At 24.7% G+C, this 10,063-nt stretch overlaps 4 protein-coding genes across 4 annotated transcripts; 3 read left to right on the forward strand and 1 right to left on the reverse strand.

Moving 5' to 3' along the window:
- Positions 1-634: 634 nt before the first annotated feature.
- On the reverse strand, positions 635-3,109 carry LOC102672852 (lipase 3-like). Its single transcript, XM_006618403.2, has 8 exons — positions 2,895-3,109; positions 2,368-2,563; positions 2,041-2,155; positions 1,632-1,878; positions 1,391-1,546; positions 1,172-1,256; positions 956-1,098; positions 635-869 (listed from the first exon to the last, which is right to left on the reverse strand). The coding sequence occupies exons 1-8, from the start codon at positions 3,021-3,023 to the stop codon at positions 705-707; spliced, it is 1,236 nt and encodes a 411-aa protein (XP_006618466.1). The 5' UTR covers positions 3,024-3,109; the 3' UTR covers positions 635-704.
- Positions 3,110-4,014: 905 nt separating this feature from the next.
- On the forward strand, positions 4,015-6,922 carry LOC102673731 (pancreatic triacylglycerol lipase-like). The gene is made up of 8 exons (XM_006618410.2): positions 4,015-4,763; positions 4,840-4,920; positions 5,001-5,266; positions 5,358-5,832; positions 5,924-6,175; positions 6,237-6,351; positions 6,477-6,683; positions 6,778-6,922. Exons 1-8 carry the CDS (start codon positions 4,685-4,687, stop codon positions 6,845-6,847), a joined length of 1,545 nt encoding a protein of 514 aa, XP_006618473.1. The 5' UTR covers positions 4,015-4,684; the 3' UTR covers positions 6,848-6,922.
- A 124-nt stretch (positions 6,923-7,046) lies between these two features.
- LOC102673949 (protein SCO2 homolog, mitochondrial) lies at positions 7,047-8,445 on the forward strand. The gene is made up of 4 exons (XM_006618412.2): positions 7,047-7,196; positions 7,352-7,772; positions 7,833-8,038; positions 8,117-8,445. The coding sequence occupies exons 1-4, from the start codon at positions 7,131-7,133 to the stop codon at positions 8,297-8,299; spliced, it is 876 nt and encodes a 291-aa protein (XP_006618475.1). The 5' UTR covers positions 7,047-7,130; the 3' UTR covers positions 8,300-8,445.
- Positions 8,446-8,812: 367 nt separating this feature from the next.
- On the forward strand, positions 8,813-10,011 carry LOC102674080 (transcription initiation factor TFIID subunit 10-like). The gene is made up of 4 exons (XM_006618413.2): positions 8,813-8,958; positions 9,426-9,551; positions 9,637-9,701; positions 9,776-10,011. Exons 2-4 carry the CDS (start codon positions 9,438-9,440, stop codon positions 9,975-9,977), a joined length of 381 nt encoding a protein of 126 aa, XP_006618476.1. The 5' UTR covers positions 8,813-8,958; positions 9,426-9,437; the 3' UTR covers positions 9,978-10,011.
- The last annotated feature ends 52 nt before the right edge of the window (positions 10,012-10,063 follow it).

Below are 10,063 nucleotides of genomic sequence, written 5' to 3' on the forward strand. Positions count from 1 at the left end.
TTAATAATTTATTTAAATTATCGAAGAAATGAAATTTTTTTTATTATTATTAATCATTTCAAAACCTTAAAGAAAGAAAAAAGTACGTATGTTATTAAAATTGTAAATATTTTTAATACTGATTTTTAAATGATTTATATATCCTCTATATGCAAATTGATAAATGAATAATTCTTAATTAAATCATTAAATAAAACATTGAAAAATTATTTTTTCATAAATATGTATTTCTTATTCATTTATATAAAAATGCTGATGAAATGTTAAATTATATTTGTCAAAATTGTAAAATCAAAAAGATTTTTATTTTTAAATATAATCTACAAAAGTTGATATTTTAGATTTAAAAAGATAAATAAATAAAATATTAAAGAAATATTTTAATAAAATAAAAAAAATTTTGATTAAAATAAAATTTGTGAAAAAATTATTTCAATTAAAACAAAATTTATTATTTTTATCATTCAATAATAAAAAAATATATATTTTTAATTTATTTCGAGATTTTTAAAAGTTTTGAATCATATTTGAATATTAAATCATATTTGAAATAATTCAATGTGTTTAAAAGCGCTTCGAGATGTAATGGATTTAAAAACGAAAATTTTCTAAGATAATAAAAAAAATAATTAAATTTGTGATCATATATTGTTTATATTTTTATTAATTTAAAAATATATATTTTAAATAATAAATTATAGGCATTAAATTAATTGTTCTTTTTTGTATCGTTCCATAAAAGCGAAAATTTGGCTGTATACCAAAACGTCTACATGTTTGCCCCATACAAAATCAAGATGGGCAAAAGTTTTAGAAGGTACTAAAAATTTCTGAGCATTGGGTAATGCCTTATATAAATCATTCAAGTCCTAGAAAAATATTAATAAAAAAAAAAAATAATCTGTTAAAAAGTTTAGAACAGAACAAAACAAAATTTTCTTATCAATATACAAACCTCAACATTGATAAATATATCGTTGGCTGCATAATACAAATATACCGGTATTTTGATTTTAGCAAGTTCATAATCAGGAGGATAAATTTTACCATACTTTTTCAAGTTATCAATAACGCCATAATCGTATTTCCGGAACTTACCTATTAAAAAAAAAAAAAGAACATACAAACAGAGAAACAAAAATTTAACAAGATTATATTCTTAAATATTAACCTGAATGAATTGATTGCGCAAAATGCACAAATTGATTCACAGATGAACCAGCAGGATCATATTGAGTAATGAGAGACAATAGAGTCTATAGATTAAAATCAAGTTATATTTACATTATATAAAAGATTTTTATGAAATAATTATATATTTAATTAATTGTGATAATAATATTAATATTATTTTGATTAATAATGATTATATTGAATGTATTATGATTACCGTGTTAAGTTCTTTATCGATACCACCAAACAGGAATACGATGTTTTGACATATTGGTTGCAACAACTCGCCATCCTTACACATTTTTTTTCCAAGCATTTGTATAAGTTTATTCGATGGTTTAAATTCATATAAGCCTATTAATTTTGTTAAACACTATAAAAAAACAAAGATAAAAAATTTTTATTAATTTTTCTTTTTTTCTATATTGAAAATTATTAAAACAAATTCTAAATTATACCTTGATATCATTACTAAATGGAGCTAATATTTGAAATAAAGGATTATTTGTTCTTGACATGAAAACTGCTGGAGCCATAGAAAAACTAGCGATAATTTTGTTTTGATATTCTGGACGCTCACTAGCCATTACAAAGAAAGCCGAACCACCTTGACTGTGCGATATGATAAAAATCTTTTCTTTTTTAGTTCTTTTAAGAATATAATCAATTGTCGCTGGAATATCGTACACTCCAATTTCATGCCAACTATATGAAAACATAAATAGTTATGTTATCAAACATTATTTTATACAATGATATATTTATAAAAAGTTTGTTTCTTAATCGATTATCATTTATCAATAATCAAAATATTTGTTTTTGATTGTTTTTCTAGATAAATCTGAATCTTTAAATTTTTTATTATACCTGAAATTCCAATAATTTTTATCTGAAATATTCATATCTAAATGTCTTCGTGCGTATCGATTACCACGCACATTAATCATCCATACATCGTATCCCAAATCTGCTAACAAGAAACCTAAACAAATATTTGAACAAATATTAATCAATTATATTCTAAGATCAACATATTTTTTCATTTCTTAAAAGAAGAAAAAATTGAATTAAATCTTTCTGAAAGAAATTTATAATTTTTTAAAAAAAAAGAAAAAAGAAATTTTTATATAAGAAGATAAATAATTATATTTGAAAAATGTTTATTTTATAGATAGAATATTAACTTGTCAATACCTAAACCCTTTCCTGGTCCTGGTATGAGCCACGTAGCTGAACAATCAAACACTCCATGGACAAGTAATACTGCTGGTTTGTTTTTAGTCGAACTTTTTGGGGATTCTGAGATCCTGTGGACATCTAAAATATATCGATCCTCCGTCACGATTTGATGAGTTTCAGCAGTGTAACCCTCTTTGCGTATTAATTCTTCCTGTAAAAATATTTATGTTTATTTCATCTCGACTAGATCATCCTAATCTTTATGCCATATGATATTTAATTATAATTTGTTTGAGATGGTACAGAGATCAAATGTTTATAATATAAAATTTTTAAAAATCTGATAAAAACGTGAGTCACTTTATTATTATATTAATAAATAAAATTATATATATTTTGATGCGAATATTTTGAGCTGTAATATTTCAGCATATTTTGAGCTTAAGATAATCAAATTTAGTAATATTATGTTTTATTTCACGATTCATAGATTTATAGAAATAATTACAAGATTACAATAATTTTTAATAAAATATACTTACAGGACTTAATACTTTATCAAATATTGAATGAAGATTTTCATGCAATTCATTTTCCTGTTCCGTAAATGGTATTGCCAAGATCAACGGCAGTACGCAAAATAGAATATAAGATATTTTCAGCATCTTCATAATGATACGTCTTCAAAATATCTTCAATAACTGAAATGGTTTCAATAATCTTTTATATAATAAATTCCTTAAAGATGTATTTGTATACACATAGTCAATTAAATTATATCAATTATTACTTATCAGATATAGATTAAAGAGAATACATACCATCTGTAAATTTCATATCTGTATTTATATAAACAATATATATATATATATATATATATTTATCAATATTATAAAATATATTGCATATCAAATCTGTATTTTTTTAATTTTTAAATCAATCTTAAAAAAATAATATATAACGTAAACAATTTAACTGAGATTAACTGTGATTATCACAACGTCATACTTGCATTACTTGCATTATTTAAAAACAAATTCGATAAATCATGTAAAACAATATGAATTACAAACAGGTAAGATTTTTAAATCAAAAATAAAGATAATTGTCAAGTAAAAATATAATTTTTGAGAAACAATTTATCTTATATTTATAGATTATAATAACTAGTGAAGATGTAAAAAATGCTTGTGCAATAAAGGATTTAAAACAAAGAAGAGTCATTTCTATTTTAGTCATTTCTAAAGGCTTGAAAAGAATTAATTATTACAATAACAGAAAATGACTAACTATACACAATAAAGAATTCAGAATAAAGGTCATAATAGAATAATAAGCATTATTTCATTTTTATTAAAAAATTAATCTCTAAAGATTTAAGATTAAGGAAAATTATCAAACAATAGTATTGATATAATTTTTATTTCGCAATTAAAAGAAATCAGCCAAATCTTTATTGTTACTTTGTTTCTTTTTTATACAATCGTGGAACTGGTCCGTCCGGTTTACCAGATCTTTTAAAAAAAAATGTTCGCGACTTTCTACTATCTAAATGTGCCATTTTATTTTAAAATTTCAACTTCAACTGATCAATTTGAATTATTTCTGAATAGTTTTTTTCTATGAGCTGAGAGTACACGATATATTATAAGAATTTTGTAATGATGGATTTATAACAAAAATTTCGATTTTCTATTTCACTTTTCTCAAATATCTTGTTAAAATAGCATAGAATGTGAAAGTAAAATATTTTTATATGTACAGAGAATGGTCATACACATGCGAGAAGTTGCAAATGTTACGTCATATTAGGTGGTAAAGGAGGTCGTTGAGACCGAGGGAAAGTATTATGAATCGAGTATTTGGTTCAACGAGTTATAATCAATATGTATATTTTTTTTCAATTTCATTCATGTCTATTATTTATTGTATTGCTATTTTAAATTAAAAGTATTTTACTGTCGACTAAAGTGATTCGCATTGCCATTAAAATGGATCAATTACTAATAAATCAACAGTTACGAATGATACTATCATTTGGTAATTTAATAAGCAATTTGTACAGCGACATGTCAAATCTAACAAATAGAAAGTGGTCAATCGCGTGCTCGCTAGTGGAAAATCGATTGCATAAAAAGATAGTTCTTCTGTTATAATAACAAACTGGAAAACATTTCTCGATTCGTAAAAGGAAACGCTAGAAATCGGAAGAAACGCTGGCAAAAAGAAAAGAGGTATCAAGCGGAAAGGTAGGAGGAAGAAGAAAAAAAAGTAAAAGACTAATAGTTTCCCTCAGACGCAACGAACATTCGTTGAAGAAATCAAATGAAAGATGCAACTCGTCTTGTTAAAACGCTTGATCTTAATTTTTGGATTGATCATTTTTTGGATTATAGAAGTTAAGCATGCCAGTAAGTAAATTTTTAATTTCTAATTTCTTCTTCTTTCACTTTTCTTTTTCTTTTTCATTTTTTTTTTTTTTTCCAGTAAAACTTGCCGAAAGAAATCGAGCAATGCTGCGCCGAATAAGAGTTGGTCGTGAAAATCTTAAACCTAAAATTTGTTATGGTATAGCTATGATACACGAATGATAAGAAAATATTAATTTTATATTGAATGAAGAATATAAATTATATGAAAAATTTTAGACTTAGTTGGCTGCTTTGCGGATCCACCGCCTCATTTAAGATTGAAAAGACCACCAGAACATCCTAAAGTAATTCAAACAAGATTTCTATTGTATACTCGTTCAACCCGAGAATCACCTAAAAATCTTCACTATGATGACGATTCTACATCTATGCTCCAACCGGAATTTAATTCCACGAAATCTCTAAAAGTTATAATACACGGTTACAAAGGAAGTGGTAGCGATGTCGGTGCGATCCTCTTGGTGCAGGCATTTTTGGACATTGTAATTAACGTGAAATAATTGCATGTTTTATCATTGATCAATATAAATGCTTTGTTTATTAAATTTATATATATTATGGTATATTTATCAGGAAGACACAAACGTTTTAGTACTTGATTGGACAAGAGGAGCTGGAACGACTTATTCGGTTGCAGTTGCGAATACGGAACTTGTAGGACGACAATTAGGTCTGATCCTTCTAGACATTATCAATATGGGTACTCTGGTCGAAGATATTCACGTAATTGGTTTCAGTCTCGGAGCTCATGTGGCCGGTTGTGCCTCGGAGATTCTTAAAAAGAAAAATCTTCTCTTAGGTCGTATAACTGGCCTAGATCCAGCATCACCATTTTTCAGAAATCACTTGTTAAGAGAAAAGTCGAGGAAATTGGATGCTACCGATGCTCAATTAGTAGACGTGATTCATACAGATGGATCCGAAGATTTTGCAGATGGATTTGGACTTCTGAAACCAATTGGTCACATTGATTTTTTTCCAAATGGTGGTAGAGAACAACCTGGTTGTAATGATGTGAAAAATTCTGTTGTTGTTAGTCATTTAAGAGGTATTTATTATTTTATTTATTATTTGAAAGAAAAGTTAATAATATTTAAAATATTTATATATAATCATACAAAAATAATAACATCTTTCAGAAGATATGTTAACTAAAGAAATTGCTTGTAGTCACTTAAGAGCTTGGACATACTTTTTAGAAAGTGTACGTACAACAAATGAATCTTGTAAATTTATCGCCTGGCCTTGTTCCCAAGGAAGAATGTCATATATGAATGGGATGTGTTTTCCTATGGAATCCACGTTATGGACGCAAGAAATGGGCTATCGAGCCGATCATGGTCCTTTAGGAATTTATTATTTACCCATGAGAGAACAAGAACCATTTTGTGGTACAGTTAATTTATAAAAAATTATCAAAATTTCAATTTTTATTTTCTTTTATCTTATTAGGTGAACCTGTAAGAGCATCAGTGACAACTTCAGAAGAGGCGCTAAAGACATCAGGAGTATTATTTTTAAAGATTATGGAACACAATTCAACAATAAATTTCAGATTTCGATATCCGTAAGATATATTTTATAATTTTTTAATAACATAACTGATAATAACAAAATTTATTATTATCGATGTATTTAGAAATTCTATTACATGATATATGAATAATTTTTAAAAAATATTATGCATTTAAGGATATTGACTCGAAAAAATAAAGGGATGACTTTTTATAATATTGGTGCAGCAAAATTTCAATCTTTATTAAAAGATCGATCTACACTAAAAGCACGTATTTGGTATCAAAAGGATAAAAATGAAAAAAATGAAGATTCAGTTAAAACTATTAATACGGATATATTGTTAATAGATAAAGTTACTCTTGAAGATAGGAAAGGCAACAGGTATATAAAAGTTTAATTTTCTAAAATTAATATTTATCATTATTGCAAATTTAATTAATATTTTATTTGCATATTTATTTTATTTTATATTTAGATGGGAATATTGCTCTCGAAACACTGTAATAAATTTAGAAGAAAATTTCATACTACTTCAACGTGATTAATATTCTTCAGTTAATATATAAAAAATAAATTGTATAAATTTTTATTCGTATAAAATAAAGAGTGAGATTTGTTAATTAAATAATTCTCTTATAATAAATTTTATCGTTAATTCCTATAATAGATCAAAATAACTATTCATATATTAACTATATTTTTTATTTAAAAAAAAACAAAAAAAAAATTTGAATAAGATTTGAATGATTTTGAAGTAGCGCGCGTAAAATCAACTATAGTCGAATCATAACCTAATTCATGATTTCAAATTGATCGAAGAAAGTAACAATGAGAACAATGTCTGGTTTAATAAATCTTTTTTCCTTAAGATGTACAAGTCAAGCTTTTAAAACTGTAAGTATTATTTAAATTTTAATTTTACTCAAATTACAAATTGTTTTATCGAAACATTCATGATTTAAGAATTTAATCAACAAAACAAATTAAAATGATAAAATTAATAATTTAATTTAATAATTCTTCTTAAGTCTTTCTTAAATTATTTACAGACATCGTTTAAACATTTACGATCTTTTAAGCAATATTATCCACAAATTAGAACTATAAAAATTACACCTTTATATAACTCTAATGAAATAGATTCATTATCAAATGATAAAAAAGAATCAGCCAAAAAAAGTTTTATTACATGGAAAAGTGTAATAGTTACAACTATAGTAGGCACATCTCTTTTAATGTATATGTATTATCTTCAAGAAATAAAAGATAAGCAAGTTGAACGTGAAAGAAGACGTCAATTAGGAAAAGCAGCAATTGGTGGAAAATTTGAGTTGATTGATTCTCAAGGAAAAATTTGGAAGTCAGATGACTTTTTAGGACAATGGGTTCTAATATATTTTGGCTTTACACATTGCCCTGATATATGTCCAGATGAACTTGAAAAAATGACAGAAATTGTCAATAAATTAGGTATAATAAACAACAAACTTCAAAAAAAATATTGTTTTACATTGAATTATTATTTTTCAGAAAAGCAACATAATACAAAAGTTCAACCTATATTTATTTCTGTGGATCCTGAAAGAGATACACCAGAAGTTGTAGGCAAATATATTAAAGAATTTTCTGATAAAATTCTTGGTCTTACTGGAACTAAAGAACAAATTGCTAAAGTATGTAAAGCTTATAGAGTATACTATAGCAATGGACCTAAAGATCAAGATTCCGATTATATTGTTAGTAATTTTTTTTTTACATATTATTCAAACTTTATTGTTTAATATCATATTCATTTTATTCTGGTTATATTCTAGGTTGATCATACAATAATCATATATCTTATTGATCCTGATGGGTTATTTGTAGATTATTATGGTTTAACTCATACTGCTGAACAAATTGTACATAGTGTGTGTATAAACAAGATAAAATATGAAAAATTAAAATCAGATACTTGGATTCCATCAATACCATTTAAAAATCCATTATCAATATAATTTATATGCTATATATATAATATATATTGTTAATTAAATTTCATAGATTTTTAAGTATTAAATTTTCATAAATAATAAATTAAAGAATTTATGTTATATTGAATATTGATATTTATTTTGTAAATAAAAACATTCTAATAAAAAAATTTCACTATTTATTTAAATGAAAAACGGATAATTAATCGATATACTCCTTTGATATTTGTTCTCTAGATATACTTCCGATTGGTAAAATTATGTTTGTACTTTGATCTTTATTTGTACATAATATTATTTGTATTATATTTGAGAATAATGATATTTCTTGAAATATTTTTTTTTTTTGCTAAACTTTATTTTGAAGCATTAAAACTTTTGTACTTTTTGTATTTTTGTACTAACAATTTTTGATAAATAGAATCAAAAAATATTATTTAAAATTTAGAATTCATTGATTTAAAAAATTTATTTGTACATCAAGTTAATTATTTTTAAATATCTTTGATAGATTATTAAGACACTATATTGTTTTATATTCATATTTCGCCCAATGAAAAGTCACTATCTGCATGTAGGTAACGACCATTTAGGTCCATATCTTCAAAGTACTGAGTTGTTTAAGGTAGATTTTTTCCTTGACCGCCGTAGGCATCCAGCAGTACTAGCGGATTATTATTTTGGTAAGTTATTTTTATTTCAATATTAAATCGATTCATATTAAACAAACGATTGTTCTAATTGTATTATTATACATTATTTGGATTAATTAGAGAAACAAAACATGTATAATATATCTAGATATCCAAATTTAACTTATCGCGCTTAAATGATCGTCACTCATATGACAGTGACTCCAATCATTGAATGAATTGTGAATACAAACATGGCGTTCTAATAACCTAACCTATAAATACATTTAAAGTTAATATTTTTGGATTCAATTTATCAAAAAAATAAAAAAGTTAATAACTTTTGATATTCCAAAATAAACTTTAATTTTATTATAAGAAACTTAATTTTAAAAAACTCATTGTTAAAAATTAGAATTTGTAATATATATATTACTTATATTTTGAAATCTAAAAAATTAACTTTCAATTATTTATTTTATATCATTTTATATAATATTTTAACATTATGCAAAAAGCGCTAAATTGAAATGACAGAAGATTTTGGAGGAGATACTCCATCTATGTACACAAATGAAGAAACAAAAACTGCTGGACAACCTCTTTCAGATTTTTTGCTACAACTTGAAGATTATACACCAACGGTAAGCATATATACAACATTACAATTATAGTTTTACTTAATTATAGTTTTATTATTAAACATATATCAAATGATTCTTTTGATAGGTACCAGATGCTATAAGTGAACATTATTTACATACAGCAGGTTTTAATACAACAGATCCCAGAATGTAAGGAATTTACAGAGTTGATTAATTTATAAATAAAATTTTAATTGTTTTAACTATATATATTATGATTTTAGAGTAAGATTGGTTTCATTAGCTGCACAAAAATTTATATCTGAAATCGCAAATGATGCTTTACAACATTGCAAAACACGTGGAGCCAATCAAAATACAAAAACAAAAGGAAAAGATCGACGTTATACTCTTACCATGGAAGATTTGACTCCCGCAGTCGCAGAATATGGCATCATAGTCAAAAAACCACATTATTTTGTTTAATTCTATAAATTTCATCTATTTTTATTCATGAATATAATCTAATGATCTTTACATATATATAGAATGAATTTGTAATATATAATATA

The sequence above is a fragment of the Apis dorsata genome, unplaced genomic scaffold (assembly GCF_000469605.1).
Source record: "Apis dorsata unplaced genomic scaffold, Apis dorsata 1.3 scaffold_354, whole genome shotgun sequence".
Classification (NCBI taxonomy): domain Eukaryota; kingdom Metazoa; phylum Arthropoda; class Insecta; order Hymenoptera; family Apidae; genus Apis; species Apis dorsata.